General features: G+C 49.2%; 1 protein-coding gene across 1 annotated transcript in view; it reads left to right on the top strand.

Moving 5' to 3' along the window:
• Positions 1–20512, top strand: part of SNED1 (sushi, nidogen and EGF like domains 1) — a 125795-nt gene that overhangs the window by 43651 nt on the left and 61632 nt on the right. The window contains exons 2-4 of the mRNA XM_045030240.1: positions 6986–7273; positions 15181–15321; positions 16943–17105. Of these exons, the coding sequence (XP_044886175.1) occupies positions 6986–7273; positions 15181–15321; positions 16943–17105 (592 nt within the window). The remainder of the gene's footprint in view (positions 1–6985; positions 7274–15180; positions 15322–16942; positions 17106–20512) is intronic.

Consider the following 20512-nt stretch of genomic DNA (forward strand, 5'->3'; position numbering starts at 1 on the left):
GTCTTCTTGTACAGCACCATGCACAGCCCCATGCTGTCCTGACTCCCTCAGTACCCTTCTTGTAGCACTTCAGCTTTGTGCACCAGCCAGCTCCAGGAAGTATGGGCATGTGTCTCCTCTACACCATGGCCTATACGCAAGAAGGCGGGTCTTAAAAGGACAATTAGACTAGCACCTGGTAGTTTTGTGGCTCTTCGGTGCACAGTGCGAACTCCCCAACAGCGTGTGTTACACCTAGTGTGATAGGCTGGGCAGATCAGAGTTAGGTTTCTTATTGCCCTTGTATAGAGCCGCCTCCTAAACGCAGCAAGTCATCGGGTTAGGGTAAGCAAGACAAATGTGTCACTAAATTCCCAGTAAGGTTAGTGCTGAACAAAGCAAACGTACAGGAAAGTGCTTCAATATGTCCTCAAAGCTGATGTTCCTTTCTACAAATCTTGACTCCTGCTCTTCTATTTAGGAGACTGTCCCCAGCTCTGTGTTGTCAGTAAGAGCACTGGCTGAGGACCCCACTCCTCCTTCCCAACATGCTCTCTAGATGAGTCCCAAGTCCCTGAAAACACAATCTAGCCATGTGCCCTGAAGGCAAATTCAGTTTCTTTCAGCTAGGTCTTGCCTCCTAGTGAATGTGTTAAACCCCAGCCCTGCATCATAGTGGGTTACTTTGGCAGCCCCACCATTTCACTCTCACAGACCATCCCAGGCCTGTAACTTTCATGCCATCAAAAGTCAAAGTCTAGTTCAGGGAAAATTTTCTGACCTCTTTGAAATCTAAAAGATCCCAGTTTGGCCCAAAGGTCCAAGCTGAGACACCCATCCCTTCTTTGATGCCTCTCTCTTGTTGCCGTTTTACCGAGAGTGGGAACTTGATAGTCTTTAAGTTGCTCAAGAAATAGAAGCCACTGTCAGGAAGGAGTTGTGCTATGTGGGCAGCTGTTAGGGGCTCAGGCAGGAAGGAGAATTAAGAGAACTTTCCATCACTCTCACACTCTGCCTCTGAACTAATCACCAAAGTGCTAATTAAAGGGTCAAGAAATAAAGTCAAACCCTCTTGCATTTCAAACACTTCAGGGACAGTTCTTAAGTCGGGGGGATAGCTCAGTGGTTTGAGTATTGGCCTGCTAAACCCAGGGTTGTGAGCTCAGGTTGGGGGCCATTTGGGGATTGGTCCTGCTTTGAGCAGCGGGTTGGACTAGATCTCCTGAGGTCCCTTCCAACTCTGATATTCTACTATTCTAAATCATTTAAGTCATCAGGGCTATGTTGATTTGTGCCAACTGAGGATCTGACCCCAGCCTTCTTTTTGCTCTCGCTATGCACTTATCTGCACAATGCTCCTGTGATTCCTAGGACATGGCCAGCCACTCGCACACAAAAATTTACTTGACTCCCAAGTTTGCTCAAAAGGGCTAAACAAACCCCCAAATGTAACACTTGCATGTAAGGTGGCATTCCATCTACAAACAAGGCTTAAGCTTCTTTCTCCTTCTTTTACCATTCCGGAGCTGTGAGTGATCTTTGTGTGGACATGGCACACAAGGAACTAGCAGTGCAAGAGGGACTTCCTAGGGTGGCAAGTGGTTGCTTTTCTCCTGGGCCTGGCTGCTCTTCCCAACATGGTTACATTTGATCAAACTCTCTCTGGGGTGGAAAGTGAAATCTGTCTTGCCAAAACATTGGCACACATGGCATGGCAGCACATTCAGTGCTGGGTTTTCTAACTTAGGCCTGCTTGGAGAAAAGCTTCACTCAAAGGCAGGGGCTGTGTGATCCGCAGCCCTCACAGTGCACTCCCTGACCTCAGCACACCCTGGCATTCTCATTGGTGAGACTAATTTGTCACTTTTTCTCCCAGAGAATGGCCATGCGCCAGCATGGAGCTTTGCTGTGGCAGAGTACTGTTGTTGAAGAGCTGCCAGGGGTCATTTTTAATCCTTGTGCATCTGGTCATTGCTGAAATAATGAAGGGGAGGGGTTCGTGCTGGCCCCTTCAGCCACCTGAGACCAGCAGGGTGCTGCAACTTCTCAGCAATTACAAGAGTCTTAATGAGTTGGTAATTTAGTGAAAGAGAGAAGCTGAGGGGCTCGGCTAGCCTGGGTTACTACCCAGGACCTGGCCACATTGTCCAGGGCTAGAAGAATGGAAATGAGGGGAACACAGCTGAGCTCCAAAAGTGTATGTTGGTAACATCTAGGTTGGACTATGGTAACTTGCTGCTTTTTGAGCTAGCAGATAAACCGGGGACCTCTGGAGCTTAGTGCATGAGCCTCTACTGCATGAGCTAAAAGCCAGTTGGCTGTTAGCTAAGCCCTGGTCTACACACAGCCCCGGGGTCGAACTAGGGTACGCGAATTCAGCTACGTGAATAACGTAGCTGAATTCGAACTACCCTAGTTCGAATGACTTACCCGTCCAGACGCCGCGGAAGCGAACTCCGCGGCTCCAAGGTCGACTCCGCCAACTCCTCCTGCCGCGGTGGAGTACCGGAGTCGACCGCGGCGCTTCCGGAGTTCGAACTATCGCGTCTAGATCAGACGCGATAGTTCGAACTCCGAGAAGTCGAACTCGCCTCGTCGACCCGCGCGGTAAGTATAAACGTACCCTAAGGCTGTAGAGCAGACTCATTTAACTCTGGGTGGTCTCGGTGCTACTAGATGGGACAGAACACCATGCCCAGAAGGTGTGTGGGTTACACATGGACCTCAGTTTTTATTCAGCTCAGTTTCACTACCAGGGTGTCCTGGGAAAGGTCACTGCCCAGAAGAGTTTGGTTGACACTGCAGCTCTGGGTGAGGTCCTATGTGCCTTATTGACTCCTCCTATGCCACCTGGGGTGCTCTGACCTAGGCAGGCTCCTGGAGGGCCTCGTGGGAGCCACCCAGCTGAAAGGACAATTGGGGCAGCTTGCCAGGCTCTGGCAGAGTTTCTCCCTGGTTGAATATTGGAGATGGTCTCTTCCACACAAGACTCTTAGCCCGGGCTAACGAAAAAATGTGTGAAGAGCACCGTTCTTGCCAGTTGGAGCGGCCCAGACTGCACCATGTGACAGGACTTTTCCCAAGGCCCTCCCTGTGCAGGTTGTGCACAGAGTCCCCTCCAAGCTCTCCCCTATTCTGACACCAGCTGAGCGCTGTGCTTTCCCATCAAGAGAGGCAGTGGAGTTTTCAGGAACACAGCATCAACTCTTCCAGCAAAGTGGGGCTTGCTGTGGGCTGCTTTCCCAATGGGGCTGCCTCCCGTCCTTGCAGATAGTCCTGAGAAAGTGTGTGTGTTGGAATGGGAAAACAAAGGAAGAGCTTTCCCCAGCTCCCCGCCCTTTGCAACACAGGGACCTGGGGTACATGTGGCTTATTATGAGCTGGGGGAGAAGGAGCATTTTGGCTCATCCTCTTGTGAGTTTGAGTCCCAGGCTGGAATTCTTTTTCCTGATTTGGGCCAGAAGATTCTGTTTTCAGGGCTAGCATCAAGACACCCACAGCAGCCACTCTGCCCCCCAGCCAGGAGTGATCAAGACCCCAGCGCCCATTCTTGCCCCCCATTCAGTTTTTTATGGTGTTTCCAGTTCTTCAGGGATTTGTTCTGAAAGGGTTCTGGACAGTAAAGCACTTTGGGGCATGTGACACCAATCTCCTCCTGGGATGTAAGAGGACTAGACCATATTTTAAACAAAGCCTTGTTATTTCAATCTGTCAGGGCCAGATTCTAAGCCAAGGCACCACCAGGACCCTCAGGTCCTCTGGGGCCCAGCAGGGCACCATGGCTGCTTGCCCCTAGGCTGAGGGGAAGGCACCCATTTTGCAGTGACGCATAACTCCACTGTCCCATCTGACAGCCCTGTGGACAGCTGCCCATCAGGGCAGTGGTGATAACCCTGGGGAAAGCAGTGAGATGGGCAGGGCAGGATGCCTGACCATCTCTCCTGAACAGAAGCTGCCACCCCATGGCCTGGAGACAGGCAGTGCAGCCAAAAGCTTCACCCTTCTCCTCTAGGGCATTTGGGGAGGGGTGCAACAGAGAGCCCCCAGCAGCTACACTTCCCCCACCACCAGCCAGGGATGATCAAGACCTCAACCCCCATTCTTGGCCCCTCCCTGCCTGCCCGGGGTTAAACTCCAGAAGGAGAAAAGCCTATTAACGTGATGTGGGAGTGGGTCTCTGCTCCTGAGGCATCGCATCATTGGCCACGTTCTCCCCTCTTGCGGCATTAAAGCAGTGCTGTGCTCCATTCTGCTAACTTGACGTTGGCCAGGAGTTGGTCTCTAGCCATCACTAATTAATTCTTTGGAAGGCCAACTTGAAAAAGCAAGTGACCCTGGAATACAGTGGGCTGCCAAGATGAAGCCATGAGCCATGCCTGACTATCCTGGAAGTCATGGTTTCTGGTTGGTTTTGATGAGATGGAGGGAATATGCTGGGGAAATGTACTGCCTCTTTGGAAGGTAGCTTGGCCTAGTGGCTAGGACACTGACTAGGACTAATGAGCCCTGGGCTCTGTTGCTAGCTCTTGCCTGCTTGGGCAAGTCTCTTTGCCATGTGTGCCTCGGTTTCCCCACCTGTAAAATGGGGATAGTGATACTGACCACCTTGTAAGACACTGTTGGGGTCTACCCCTGGAAAGTGCTAGCTAAGAGTGAGGGGGGGGTATTATGGTTATTTGATTGATTACTATTGTGTGTCATTTGAGCCCCCAGTAGTTCTGGCTCATGAATGATGTCTTGGGACACCAGTGTATTTGCGTTTCAGGGTCTGGTCCTGTGCAGGCAAAACTCCCTTTTGGCCGTAATGAGGGTTTCCCATGCAGGAGCGGAACTCTTCTGTGCGCTGAGAACACGTACGGCCCAGTTCTCCCATTGGTTAAACCCTGATGGAATTGCCACTGGAGTCCATGGACGCTGCCCTCCTGCAACTCTTTGGCTTCGTTAAGTGTTCTTTGGTTCCTGCTGGGTGGTGGAAGGTGCAGGGCTCAGTGACAGACACTCCTGTTGTCACTAAAGGAGAGGCAGATGCCAAAAGAGCTGAGATGTACAAGCAATGCCCACTGATGGAGAACGAGGGGCTCCTTTGTAATACTTCTGCTCCTTGCCCTGTGGCTGCCAGGAAGAATCTGTTTGGACTTGGAGGAGGCCATGGGTCTGCTCCAGAAATTCAGAGCTGGAAAGGAGGTGAGGCAAATGCACCAGCCTCTCCACCCTGTGGCAGCAAAGCCCAAATCCAACTTTCTAGCAGGCATTGCTGAAAGCTGAGCGCAGCCTTGGAGCAGCCTAGATGGAACTGGTAGCAGCTGGCACTGCTGCTGGGTCGTGCACAGAACGCTGTCGAGCGATGGGCTGATGATATAAGGGAATGCATTGCTCTCTCCTATTAGTAGCCTCAGGATTTGATTGGTCTCACAGCAAAGGTGAGATGAGATTGGTTTTGCTCCTGTCACTTGGGGGTGTTGGCAAAGCTGTGCTGTGATGCAGCGCTCTGTGGGACTCAGTACTAGACTAACGGGTGTGGATCAGGACTGCCAGGGATCAGCAGGGCAGCAGAAGGCCCAGCTCTGGCATGGCAGAGATGTCTGAGGTTCAGGCGTGCAGCTGGGGAACCTGGGGCTGGAGAGCGGAGTCGAGTGCAGCAGGTCAGCACTGAGACGTCTGTGGGGATCTGAGTGTGCAAGGGCTGAGCAGCTCTCTGCTGTGCTGCGGTGGCTGCTGGGCAGATCCCCATCCCAGCAGCCAGCCTTGAACAGGGAGAGAGAGAAAACCTCCCCCTCACACTTCAAGATGAATCCCAGCCTATTTAAAGCAAGGAAGTGAAAGCCAGTTCCGCTGGCACCAACGCCTTCCCTCCCAGCAACACGCAAACGACCCAAGTGAACTGGGCGCTGTTTGTTTAAACTGCTGTGGCTGCTGCAGTTTTCTCAGCTGTTGCTCCTTCCTCTGGCCCATCTCCGGCAGGAGAACAGAGCCCGGTTTGTTCTAGCCTCCTTCCCAGACCCCCAGGCTATGGCTTTGCAACCCGCCCCTCAGTCACAGCCAGCGAGGGGCAAGGCAGGCAGTAGAGTGAGGGGGTGACAGGGAGGGGCAGCCATTCCCTGGCAGGGCCTCAGCACGCTGTTTTTCATCTGCAGCCCATCAGCACCTAAGTGAGGGGCAGTCTGTGCTTCAAAGGGCAGGAAGAGGAAAAGCTCAAATGTTTATGGAAAAAACTCTCTAAAATAAGAATCCAGCCCATGCCCTGCAGCCATCAGACCATTCAGTCAGCCACAGCAAGGGAAGGCAGCTGTCTACTCCAGAAGGTCAAAGCATGAAAGAGTCACTTAACGGCTTGTAGGGAATGATTTATGTCAGGCTCTTTGGCCCTGATCTGTGTATCTAAGGTACGTATATGACCCCCATTACCATAGTAATGAGCACCTCACAATCTTTACAACATTCCTGGGAGGCAGGGCAGTGCTATCACCCCATTGTACAGACAGAGAACTGAGGCACAGATAGTCTAAGTCAGTGGTTCTCAAACTAGGGCTGCCATTTGTTCAGTGAAAGCCCCTGGCGGGCCGTGCCGGTTTGTTTACCTACTGTGCCCACAGGTTCGGCCAATTGCAGCTCCCAGTGGCCACGGTTCGCCACTCTAGGCCAATGGGGGCGGCAGGAAGCGGTGGCCAGTATGTCCCTCAGCCCACGCCGCTTCCTGCCGCTCCTATTGGCCGGGAGCAGCGAACCACTGCCACTGGGAGCTGCGATCACCAAACCTGCGGACACGGCAGGTAAACAAACCGGCCCAGCCCACCAGGCGCTTTCCCTGAACAAGTGGCAGCCCTAGTTTGAGAACCACTGGTCTAAGTGACTTGCCCAAGATCACACAGGAAGTCTGTTGCAAAGCAGGGAACTGCACTCAGGTCTCCCAATTCCTAGGCTAGTGCCCTACCCACTGGGCAATGCTTCCTCTCTCACACTGGCTGTCTCTTTCTGCCATGTCTAATTGTTCTTCTTCCCCTAATAGGTAAACAACAATGGAATCATCTCTTTCTTGAAGGAGGTTTCCCAATTTACACCGGTCGCTTTCCCAATCTCCAAAGACCGGCGTGTGGTAGCAGCTTTCTGGGCTGATGTGGATAACCGACGGGCAGGCGAAGTGTATTACCGGGAAAGTAAGGACCAGACCATCTTGGAGAGAGCCACCAAGGACATCGGACAGTATTTCCCTGAATTCCTGGAGTTCTCTGCCGTATGGGTTTTTGTGGCCACCTGGTACCGGGTGACCTTCTTTGGAGGAAGTTCCTTTTCTCCAGTGAGTTGTTGGCATTCAATGCTGGGTGGAGGATGGGATGGGAAAGGGTCAAGGTATGAAGTCCCAGATTATGCTCTCTGAGTTGCCCAAAGTAATTAAATTTGACCTAGCTAAGATCCTCCCGAGTCTCTAACTCAAAGGCAGACCCCTCTCACCTGCACAGCTGCACTTAGGGACTAAGGAACTGTGGATATTAATGAGGGAGTTTATATCAGAAATTTCATCAGAAAAATGTGAGTGATAATTTGGAATAATTTAAGAACACCTTACTACATGCCTAAAAAGTCACAATCCCACAACTGAGAAAGATGACCTATTAGTTAAAAAATCAACCTGATTTAGAGCAGAAGTGAAGACAGCAATTATATATATATAAAATGGAAGAAGAAGGAAGTTAATAGTAACAAATATAAATCAGAAGTTAGGAATTGTAGAAAATGTATAAGGGAACCAAAGGGACATGAGGAGAACGTATGGCCAGCAGAGTTAAGGACAATAAGAAGCCATTTTTAAAATATATTAGGAACAAAAAGGATCCTGACAAACGTATTGGTCCATTACTAGATGGAAATGGTAGAATTATCGATAATAAAGCAGAAAAGGCAGAAGTGATCCAAAAATATTTCTGTTCTGTATGTGGCGAAAAAACAGATGATATAGTCTCATCATATGGTGATCTCTTTCTATTCCTCTAGTATCTCTGGAGGATATTAAACAGAAGCTACTAAAGTTAGACATTTTTAAACTAGCAGATACAGATAACTTGCATCCAAGAATTTTAAAAAAGCTGGCTGAGGAGCTTGCTGGCCCATTAATGCTGATTTTCAATAAGTCTTGGAGTACTGGGGAAGTTCTGGAAGAAAACTAACAATGTGTCAATTTTTAAAAAGGATAAACAAGATGACCAGGGTAATTATAGGTCTGTCAGCCAGACATCGATCCCAGGCAAAATAATGGAGCAGCTGATACGGGACTCGATTAATAAGGAATTAAAGGAGGGTAATGTAATTAATGCAAATCAACATAGATGTATGGAAAACAGAGCCCGTTAAACTAGCTTGATATCTTTTTTTTATGAGATTACAAGTTTGATTGATAAAGGTAAAAATGTTGACATAAATTGCTTAGACTTCTTTGAGACAGACAAGACGAGTGAGTTAATATGTTTTGTTGGACCAGCTTCTGTTAGTGAAAGAGACAAGCTTTCAAGCTCACACAGAGCTGCTCTTCAGGTCTGGGAAAGGTACTCAGAGCGTCACAGCTAAATACAAGGTGGAACAGATTGCTTAGCATAAGGACTTAACACATATTTCAATGGGCCATTCAAGGTGCAGTGGCCTGTTAATGCTCCACCATTCAGAGAGGGCGAAGGAAAGAGGGAAGCCAGGTGGGAGGAGTTGTTAATGGATTGGGGGGGAGGGATAGCTCAGTGGTTTGAGCATTGGCCTGCTAAACCCAGGGTTGTGAGTTCAATCCTTAAGGAGGCCACTTAGGGATCTAAGGCAAAAATTGGTCCTGCTAGTGAAGGCAGGGGGCTGGATTCAATGACCTCTCAAGGTCCCTTCCAGTTCTAGGAGATTGGTATATCTCCAATTATTACCTATTACAGATTGTTGTTATGAGCCATAAATCCAGTCTGTCTGTTCAGTCCATGGTTTTAAGTGTCTAGCAAAGTTATGAATTCGTATGTAGCCTACTAACAGCCCCCACAAGCTGCGTCACTTCCTTTTCCCCCTATACCTGGAAGGGAGTTAACGGGCCACTTCACCTTGAATGGTGTCCCTTGAAATATGTTAACTACGTGGGGATAAGAGGCTTGGGGAGGCTAAACCTCCGCAAACAGGGCAAGAAATCCCAGATGCAGCACACCTCCCTTTGGAGGCACGCCACCCGCTGCCTTTGGAGCACCATCGCCGGAAGCTCCCAAGAAGTGGGGGGGGCAGTGGAGTCTGGACTGTGGCTCTGCCTGCGCTCTGCCCCCTTTCCACCCTGAGGCCCTGCTTCCACTCAACCTCTTCCCCCCAATGCCCCGCCTGCGCTCAGCCTCTTCCCGCCTTTGTTCCACCTCTTCCCCCCAGGCTCCCCTGCCTGCTGCTCACTCCTCTCCACCTTCTTCCCCCACCCACCATCGCTCACCCTTAAGGCAGGAGGGGGTTGAGAGGAGGAAGTGGCGGGCAGTGGCGGATTAATGATTTTGCTCCCCCTAGGCCCTGAAATAATTGCCACCCCTGGCCCCATATGAACTTGTTTTAGTTTTTTTACAAATTCATTTGAACTAAAATGAATCTAAATATCATTAAAATAATTGAACATTTACAAGTTTTATTATAAATAAAATTACAAGCACAGCGGACCCTTGCTTGAACATGCATCTGTATAGCGCAGTTTCACTTATAGCATGGGACCGTGCATGGATCCAAAACTGAGAACTGCTTAATTTCTTCCTTCCAGTCATATTATTAACATTTAGGATTCTCACGAGTATGTTTACTAAATGGCGCCGCGCCGTCATTGGTGGTTTCAATACACGCTATGATTGGTAGAATCGTGGTGTCACTGATGCCGCAATTACAAAAATGCTGCTATTATAAATTTGCCGTCCCTGCAAATTTGCCACCCTAGGCCTAGGCCTAGGCCTTGTTGGCCTAGGCGATAATACACTGCTGGCGGTGGGTGGGGGGCCTCAGGGGAGGGGGCAGAGAGGAGCAAGTGGCAAGTGGGGGGAGCCTCAGGGGAAGAGGCGGAACAGGATGGGAAAAGGCAGAATGGGGGTGGGGTCTTGGGGCGCAGCCAGGATGGAGTGGGTGCAGGACCACAGTTCTTGCACTGGTGGGTCCCACACACACTTCTAGGGGGCTTCTGGCGCTCACACCCAGCATCCCCAAATGCAAGAGTCATGTGCCACCTATGCATAGGGTTGCCAGTTTTGGTTGGATGTATTCCTGGAGGTTTCATCACTTGACATAATCTTTAATTAAAGATTAATCTTTAATTCCTGGTGATTCCAGGACAATCCTGGTAGGCTGGCTATGCTTGTGCTAAACCAGGGATTGGCAACCTTTGGCACGTGGCTCGCCAGGGTAAGCACCCTGGCGGGCCAGGCCAGTTTGTTTACCTGCCGCGTCCGCAGGTTTGGCTGATCACGGCTCCCACTGGCCGCGGTTCACCGCTCCAGGCCAATGGGGGCAGCGGGAAGCGGTGGCCAGCACATCCCTCGGTCCGCACTGCTTCCCACAGCCCACATTGGCCTGGGACGGCGAACCGCAGCCAGTGGGAGCTGCGATCGGCCAAACCTGTGGACGCGGCAGGTAAACAAACTGGCCTGGCCCGCCAGGGTGCTTACCCTGGCGAGCCACGTGCCAAAGGTTGCTGATCCCTGAGCTAAACAATCTGATCCAACTGGTATTTAGCTGTGACACTGAGTCCGTTTCCCAGACTTGAAGAAGAGCTCTATGTAAGCTTGAAAGCTTGTCTCTCTTGCAAACAGACATTGGTCCAATCAAAGATGTTACCTCATCTACTCTCTTTCTAGTATCTTGGAACCAACATGGCTACAACAACACTGTAGACTTCTATAAGGCATTTGACTTGGTATCACATGACATTTTGATTTTAAAAAGCTAGAACTATATAAAATTAACATGGCGCACATTAAATGGATTGAAAAGTGGCTAACTGATAGGTCTCAAAATGTAATTGTAAGCAGAGAATGGTCATCAAGTGGATGTGTTTCCAGTGGAGTCCCACATGGATCAGTTCTTAGCCCTATGTGTTTTAACATTTTATCAATGATCTAGAAGAAAACATAAAATCAAATCATCACTGATAAAGTTTGCAGATGACAAAACTTGGGGGAGTGGTAAATAATGAAGAGGACAGGTCACTGATTCAGAGAGATCTGGATCGCTTGGTACGGTGGGGACAAGCAAACAATATGTGTTTTAACACGGCTAAATGTAATTGTATACATCTAGGAACAAAGAATGGAGGCCACACTTACAGGATGGGGGGCTCTATCCTGAGAAGCAGTGACTCTGAAAAAGATTTGGAGTTGTGGTGGATAATCAGCTGAACGTGAGTTCCCAGTGTGATGCTGTGCCAAAAGAGCTAGTGTGCTCCTGGAATGCATAAATAGGAGGAATCTTGTGCAACCACTGCTGGAATACTGTGTCCGGTTCTGGTGTACACAATTCAAGGACACTGATAAATTGGAGCCACAAGAATGATTAAAACAACGAGGAGTCCGGTAGCACCTTAAAGACCAGGGCCGGCTCCAGGCACCAGCTCAGCAAGCAGGTGCTTGGGGTGGCCAAGGGGAAGGGGTAGCACATCAGGCTCTTTGGTGGCAATTCGGCGGCGGGTCCCTTGGTCCCTCTCGGAGGGAAAGACCGGCCGCCAAATTGCCGCCAAAGAAGAAAGTGGCGCGGTGGAGCAGGCGCCGATCGCGATCGCGGCTTTTTCTTTTTTTTTGCCGCTTGGGGTGGCAAAAACCCTGGAGCTGGCCCTGTTAAAGACTAACAGATTTATTTGGGCATAAGCTTTCATGGGTAAAAAAACCACTCCTTCAGATGCATGGAGTGAAAATTACAGATGCAGGCATAAATACACTAACGCATGAAGAGAAGGGAGTTACCTTACAAGTGGAGAACCAGTGTAGACAAGACCAATTCAGTCAGGGTGGATGTGGTTCACTCCGAATGAGGAGGTGTCAATACCAAGAAAAGGAAAATTGCTTTTGCAGTAAGCCAGCCACTCCCAGTCCCTATTCAAGCCCAAATTAATTGTTAAATTTGCAAATGAATTGTAGCTCCGCAGTTTCTCTTTGAAGTCTGTTTTTGAAGTTTTTTAGTTGAAGGATGGCTACTTTTAAATCTGTCATTGAATGTCCAGGGAGATTGAAGTGTTCTCCTACTAGCTTTTATATGTTACCATTCCTGATGTCTGATTTGTGTCCATTTATTCTTTTATGTAGAGACTGTCTGGTTTGGCCAATGTACATGGCAAAGGGGCATTGCTGGCACAGGATTGCATATATCACATTAGTAGATGTTCAGGTGAATGAGCCCCTGATGGTGTGGCTCATGTGGTTGGGTCCTCTGATGGTGTCGCTAGAGTAGAGATGAGGACAGAGTAGGCAACGGGGTTTGTTACGGGGATTGGTTCCTGGGTTAGCGTTTCTGTGGTGTGTGTAGTTGCTGGTGAGTATTTGCTTCAGGTTGGGGGGCTGTCTGTAAGCAAGGACTGGCCTGCTTCCCAAGGTCTGTGAGAGTGAGGGATCATTTTCCAGGATAGGTTGTAGTTCGTTGATGATGTGCTGGAGAGGTTTTAGCTGGGGGCTGTACGTGATGGCCAGGGGTGTTCTGTTATTTTCCTTGTTGGGCCTGTCCTATAGTAGCTGACTTCTGGGTCCCCGTCTCACTCTGTCAATCTGTTTCCTCACTTCCACAGGTTGCTATTGTAGTTTTAAGAAGTCACCTACTACAGGATAGGCCCAACAAGGAAAATAACAGACCCCAATGAATCACAAGCAAAGCCAGGAGGACTGCACTCAGCTTTCTCCATAGTTTCTCAGTGCTGCTGCGGCTTAGTGTGTCCCCTTCCTTAGCCAGCCACTCTACAGAGCTATCTGCAATGATGCCATCATGCTCTTGGGTACGCCTACACTACCCGCCGGATTGGCGGGTCGTGATCGATCTATCGGGGATCGATTTTATCGCGTCTAGCGTAGATGCGATAAAATCAATCCCCAATCGCTCTGCTGTCGACTCCGGAACTCCATCATGGCGAGAGGTGGAAGCGGAGTCAACAGGGCAGCGGCGGTGGTCGTCTCGCCGCCATCCTCATGGCCAGGTAAATCGACCTAAGTTAAGCTGACTTCAGCTATGCTATTCGCATAGCTGAAGTTGCACATCTTAGGTCGACCCCACCCCCACCCCAGTGTGGACCTAGCCTAAGTCTCCACTGGCCCAAGAAGCAAGTGTCATCTCTGAACCTGTCTGCCTGTCTCTTTCATTGTTTCTGTCTCACAAACAAGCTCCCAGCCAGGGAGCAGGGACATGTAGAGAGCCAGAACCGAGCCATGGTCCTGTGATCCCTGAAACACTCGGGTGACAACCAAGCCAGCTGGGTTCTACCTCTTTAGATTAGTTATTTATTTTACTATACCCTTATTGTGACAATGAAGGTTTACAGAAAAACCTCCCCATCTAATTGAAAAGCAAAATCCTGACCAATTACAAATTCCTCCCTGCCCCTGCCCCCCAGAGAGTGATTGGTTACTTCCAAACACCATCTCTTTTAACTCAACTTGATGTCGTCATCCAGTTTTCACTCTTAGGCTATGTCTACACTAGTATGTTTGTTGGCATAACTTTTGTTGGGCAGGGCTGTGAAAAAACACACCCCTGACCAATGTAAGTGTCACTGATAGAAGCACCAGCATGGACAGCGTTATATCAGTGGGATGCCAGTTGTAGGGGGTGTTTAATTATGCCAGCGAGAGAGCTCTCTCCTGCCGGCATAGAGAAGCTACACAGGAGACCTTACACTGGCGCAGCTGCAGCAGTACAGCTGTGCCACTGTAAGGTCCATAGTGTAGCCATAGCCTTAGATGCAGTGATAATTCTTTACTTCAGCGGCAAGTCTGTTCCACCTATTCAATACCCTCCCTGTGACATAATACCAAACTGTCAAAATCTACCTTTTGCGTGCCCCAAACTGGTGTGAAAATCCCAGTGTTCTCAGCTTCCAGTGGGTGTGCTGACTGAGGTTTGTCTGTCTAAACCCCCGACTTGTGCAAGGACACAAGGAGTGCGTGCACTGGGAGTTGCGCACATGTTAATCAGAGGATTAATGTTGGCTTTTACAAAGCTGATCCTAAATTCTTCCTTCTTAACTTAGATCTGTGTCATCTTATTCTGATCTTCCCAATGACCTCAGATACTTTTTTTGGTAGTAATCCTTATTTTATAGCCAACACTTAATAATAACCCTTGGCCAGCATATTTAGATTTTGGTTCCAAGATCTAAGCATCCAAACCCAAATTTAGGTACCTATGGAAGTGGCTTTATTCTCAGAGTGGCTGAGTACCCACAAATCCTAGAGAACCTAAAGGTGTCCTTATCTTTCCTCTCAAGCCCTAATTCATATGCTTTGATCATGTCCCCTTTTAATAGTCTCCTCCCAAGGCTAAATAATCCCATCGTTAATTTCCCTTTCCATGTAAAACACTCCATTCCAGGATTCCTCTTTAGTTTTTTTTACACTGAATTCCTGAGAGCTGATTGAAAAATGGAATTGCCATCCCATGGAGAGTGTTGATAAATCAACATTTGTTTTCATCCCAAATCAGGTCAAAAAAGTCTAAATATCAAAGATTTTTACACAATGAAAAGTTCCAAAGAGTTTCATTTCAGGAATGTCAAAACTTGTCAACTGAAATGAAATGTTTCGACATTCCACAGGCAGAGACTGCAGTGCATCATGGGAGGTGTAGTCCAGCCAGGGAGCAGGGTCCATAGGTTAGAATGCAGGCACAAAGGACCCGGAAATACAATTCCCATAAGGCACTGAAGCAGCAATGCAAGAAGACTCAATGCTTAAGGTCAATGCAAAACGAAACATAACATCTCATTGATTTTCTTGATGGAACGTTCTGTGGAAATCTATCTTTTCCCATGGAAAAAAATGAGTGTCAACAAAACCCCATTTTCTAATGGCAAAATGTTCCACCTGAACAGATTCCACTAGCTTTAGTCCTTTCTAAAGGCAAAGTGTCTTTCTCCAATGAGTTCTCTCAAATTAAACAGTCTGATCCAAACGGGTCAGCCGTTTCTTTATCTGCCAGTCTCCCTCCTCTGCTCTAGCTCCTCCTCCCTTAACCTGGATGTTTCTCCTGCTCTTGTAGGTAAACACCTTCCAGATTGTCCTCATCACTGACAGTAAACTCTCCTTTACCATCTTCAACTATGAGTCTATCACTTGGACCACAGGCATGCATGCCAGTAGCGGGGGAGATTTTGCTGGCCTGGGAGGCATCGCAGCACAGGTAAGCTCTGCCCATTGCAGACGCTGCTTCCTTTCTAATGTCTGGCACCATAAGTCTTCAGAGCCTCTTGGTGCTATTTCTTTTACTATATTATTAATTTCTTGCCAGGATCATGAAGCAACTGAGGAAATGTTGATGGTGGTTGTAGTTCTTAAATATCCATGTGTTCTCTCCCTCCTTGATGCTAAGTCCATATAGGGGGCTTTGGTATAGCAAAACCACAGTTCTTTACATTGGCCAATGCCTCTTAATTCCTTTCCTTCCTAACCTCAGACTTCAAGAGCAGCTGCTGCAGCAAGCATAGCTTTCCATTGTATTTTTATTCCAGCCCTGTGTGGTGGGGTGGTGGTGTTTTTTTGAAATCAGTGCCCGCTCGTATGTGTGAATTTCCCACCAGTTGCTCTGTCCTTGGCCCATTGCCTGCTCTTGTTTGAGAGTCTCCAGAAAGCAGGAAATCGCAGGTGTAAAGGAAACGGACACGTTTCAAATCCCAGAATTCAAAAGTGCAGATTTTATGTCTGTAAACAGAGCAGTAACCACATGCCTTGGAAGGCAGACAGTGCTCCAGAACACCCCACCCTAACACTGGCCAAAGAGAAGGGAAGTCTCAGAAAAGTCTCACCCAGTGGCAGTTTGTTAGTGAGTTTGCAAGAGTGAACTGCAGCCACTTAGAGTGAGACACAGTGACTGGGCTCTGTGTAGGAACAGCAGGACTCCACATGGCAAAGGAGCCTGCTTGGCCTGTGCTAGCAGAGCTGTTCCCCTGGACTTCTTTCCGTCCAAAATTTGTCTGGGCTCAACCTGCACACACAATGCCAGGTGCAGAGGAGAATGAAAATAGAATAGACATCACATGCTTTTTCCAAGGAGTGAGTCATCAACATGAGGAGATTGCTAGGGCAACGAATGCTTCCGTTTGCTGAGGCTGCTATGCTGAGCCACGCAGGAGGAGTGTTTCAATGGGCAGGCCTTTGAATTCCCTTTCTTTTAAAGCTGTCATCAGTAGGTAGACCGGCCCTGTTTCCTGCTTTTTATTCATAACCATTCTGTGTACAGCCATGCAGGACTTCCTACCAGCCAGGATTGTGTACTCCTTACATTGTTGTTTGTGTTCCTAAGCTGAGATCAGGGCTTTGTTGTGCTGGGTGCTGTGCAGACATGCGGGATACACCTGCAGTGCACTGGGAGGTGTAATTTCCAGGCAGGTAGATGTACATGCACTAGCTTTGATGGAGCTAGCATGCTAAAAATAGCAGTGAGAGCTGGCAGCACGGCCTAGCCACCTGCATACAATGGTACTCAGGTGGCTAGATCAGTGACAGAGCCAGGATTAAAACTTAGGTCCTCCGAGTCCTAGTACTGTGCCTTAACCACTAGACAACACTATTTCCAGGGCCTTGTTGTGCTGTGCCCTGTATACATGTGGCCAGCACCCCAGAGCAAAAGCTAATAGTGAGATGATAGTGAAATAAACAGCAGTCAAAGAAACCAACTTCTTCCCTTTTTTATTTCCTTGTGGATTTCTTCTTCTCAGGGTGCTGGACCATGGTGGAAAGTAAGCATCCCAGTCTCTTTACCTTCCCTCCACTAGAGTTTTCACTTTCCACTCTTGTCTTCCTAGGCAGGTTTCAATGCCGGTGATGGAAAGCGCTACTTCAACATCCCCGGATCCCGCACTGATGACATCGTCGACGTGGAGATGACTACAAATGTGGGTATCCCCGGGCGCTGGGTATTCAGAATCGATGATGCCCAGGTGCAAGTGGGGGGCTGCAACAACACAAGTAAGAGGACAGCAGTTAGGTTTGTTTAAACAAACAATTCTTCACTCCCTTCACTGGGTTCTCTTTCGTTCCCTGGGTAATGCCAGTGCCCATGAAAAGTGGGAAGAGAGCAGCCATGCAGTGGGACTTATCAGGAAAAAGAGCTAAGGGTATTGTGGGAGGAAATCCTAGAAACCACCAGCCCAATGAATGGCTGCAGTAAAATAAATGGCCAACGGAATACTGGATGCATTGACATAAGGCCAGAGTACCAAGCAAACCAAAGTGAGGTGGTTACTGTACCACGCACTGGCTGAGCCAAGTTCAAGGCCATACTCCTCTTGCTGAGGTTGATGGGAGTTGTCCTTCTATACCATGGCTGAGTGGCTCACTGTGTTTGCTCATGGGAAGGCTGCTTTCGCCCTTGAAGGGGTGCACCATAGAACAATAAAGCTACATCTTTAATGAGAAAAGGGCTAATGAAGTCCGGCCAAATTCAACTCCCTTAAGCAAGGCAGAGCTCTGTTGCAATGAATGGAGTTGTGCCTGCTTCTCCTAGGGCTGCATTTGGCCCGTTGGCCCTCTCTGCATTGGGGAAAAGACAACTGTGTGGTGTTGGGAGTGAAGTATTCACCATTATGAATGTGTTTGATAAGGGGGGAGGTGATAAATGTCTCTTGCTGATGAGATTCAGAGATGTACATAACCACTGTGGGTGCTGGAATGAGGGTCTCTCTCTTGAGTGCCCGGGATTGAAATTTGGGCTCAATGTCTCTTAAAAATAGGAAAACAAAGGGAAAACAATGGGAAAACTAACGGGAAATGGGGAATTCCAGCAGGACAACTGTAAAATGTAATAAGCAAGGTGGAATAAGGAAGAAATATAAGAGGAAGGACCTGGGAGAGCCAGGTTCAATTCCCTATTCTGCTACCTTGAACAAGTCACTTAAGGTTTGTTTACATGAGAAATTATATGGGTATAGTTGTGTGGCTCCAAAAGCGACATAAGCTAAACTGTAAAAAGGCCACTCAGCCACTCTTATATTGGAATGAGAGCATCTGCATGGGGACTGACAGGGTATAACGCTCACAAGTCCTAGCAAGCACCCTCCCATTAGAATTGCTGTGAGGGGAATCCAAGCTTCTGTCCTCTGGATCCCTGGGGCGTTTCAAGCTCCTGGAGCCTGATTGGCGTTCAGCCATTGCCCCCGTCTCGGGGTCCCTAGACACACAGTGAGGGCGCAGACCTTCTATCCAGCACCCCTCGGAAGAGGGGTGGAACCTGCTGTCCAGCGCCTAGCCCTGACCCTTTGACTGCCCCATGCTCAAACACACCCCTCCCACAGAACTGCTCCCCAAAGGAGTGTCACTCTCTCTGGGGCACGGAGAAGTTGTGAAGTAGGTGCGCGCACACACACACACACACACTTGGTACTACAATCTAACATCTTTATACTCTTTATATTTAATCTGGTAAAGCACAGAGCACCCAAAATAATAAAGCACCCTAAACCCTCACTAGCTCACTCTTCCCTTGGGGGATCATCTCTATTCAGACAGGCAGAGTCCTCCATCCCATTGCCTGCCCAGCCCCTGCAGCAGCCTCCCCCAGTGTCATCTGGTACAAAATGGCTCTCACCCCCAGCTCAGCCTCCCCCCTGTGAGTCCCCTTATGGACTACTGCGGGGGTCACCTGCTTCTTTTGTTCTGCCATTTGGTGACATTTGTTACTCCCAATCCCCACACAGGTGCGCGCACACACACACACACATACTCACACACACACCCATGAGACAAGAGGAAGAATTGCCTTCTCCCAGGCAGAGCAAATGCATTTTCCCAAGATGTACTTTGAATAGAGAGCACTGAATGCTGATCATTCACCATTGCCTCTCACCTGGCAGAGCTATGACACTACACGGACAGCTCATGAGGGATTCAGGTATATACATGACATGGTCATTTCATGAGACAATTTCACAAAATCATCCAAAATTCAGAAGTGGTACAGACAAAACCCCCAATTCATCACAATAACTATTGCACTTCAGAGTTGCACCATACCTTATGTAAGCAGGGGGATGGTCCTGCTATTGTGGGGAACTTTCCTACTTCTGCACTACCCCGGTGGAATCGGCTAGCGAATGGATCTGAGTCCTCGCTCCCACTTCCTTTACCCAGAGACCTGCCTGACCACCAGGACTCCCCTTCCTCCCTCCCATGTGGCAGAGTCCTCATAACCCCTACAAGACTGGGCCCAGGATTCCTGGGAGGCTGAACCCCCAGTCTTATCATGGTCACTTAGGATAGGGGCTAGGGTGTCCCCACTCCGGGGTGCTCACTTCACACCAGCCATGTCCCTGGCCTGGTGAACACTACATTAAGTTCAAACCAAATACAAGTCAGCAAACAGAAACAGTAATAAAAATAAGGAAAGAAATGGGAAAGGTTAAAGCAAACAAGGATCCTGCCCTGTGGGCATGGGGATACCACAACCAGCCCTCTCTGGGATGTAAGGGAAGGTCACAATCTGTTCCTCGCCCGTCCCAGACCTCCCCACAGGCCTTGGCTGTTCTGCGATGACACCGTGGGTCAGACCCTGCTCTGGAAGTGACCTCAGGCGCTGCGTGGCAGTGACCCCTCTCCCCAGTAGCGCCCCTCCCATTGGGATCATGTCCCACCTTTGAGTCAGGCCTGCAAGGCCTCTTGTTCAGCGACGTCTCTCTGCGCTGGGCCCTCTGCCAAGGGCTCCCCTTACTCTCCACAGCTGCTAGCCATACTCAGCTCTGGTGTTACTTGTGGCACAGCTGGCACCTGCTCCCCAACTCTGGGCCCGCAGCTCCTGCTATAGCTCAGCCCTGGCTCCCCATTGGCGTGGCTGGTCTGTTCAGTGCCAGCTCCCCAGCTCTGCCTCCTCTGGCTCAGTGTTGCTGCTCTGCCCCCAGCTCAGTCCTGGCTTCTCCTCTCCCCTTAGCTCTGCCCTACTCTGGCTCAGGCAGCTCCCGCTCACACATAGGATGGGCCCTGGACTCCTTACTCCCTCATTGGCCTGCCTGCCATGTCAATCAGGCTGACCTGGAGTGTTGGCCTCTCCCCATTGGCCCTGGAGACTGTCAATCTCAGGATCTTGATTTCTCTTTGTCCCTTCCCCTTTCTTTTGGTACTGGGAGAGGGCTGACCAAAAACCCCACTAAGTTTCAGTGAGAGGCCAACAGCCCCCTGAGATTTATACTGGTATATGTCCCATATAGAGAGGCCCCTAGCCAGTCTGTGCCTCAGTTCCCCATCTGTACAAAGGGGATAACAGCTCTGCCATGCCTCCCAGAGGTGCTGTGAGGATAGCTACATTAAAGACTGTGAGGTGCCCAGACACCATGGTAACAGGGGCCATATGAGTACTATAGCCAGAATGTGTTGCCAAAAAAATG

This window comes from Mauremys mutica, chromosome 9 (assembly GCF_020497125.1).
Source record: "Mauremys mutica isolate MM-2020 ecotype Southern chromosome 9, ASM2049712v1, whole genome shotgun sequence".
Lineage (NCBI taxonomy): Eukaryota > Metazoa > Chordata > Testudines > Geoemydidae > Mauremys > Mauremys mutica.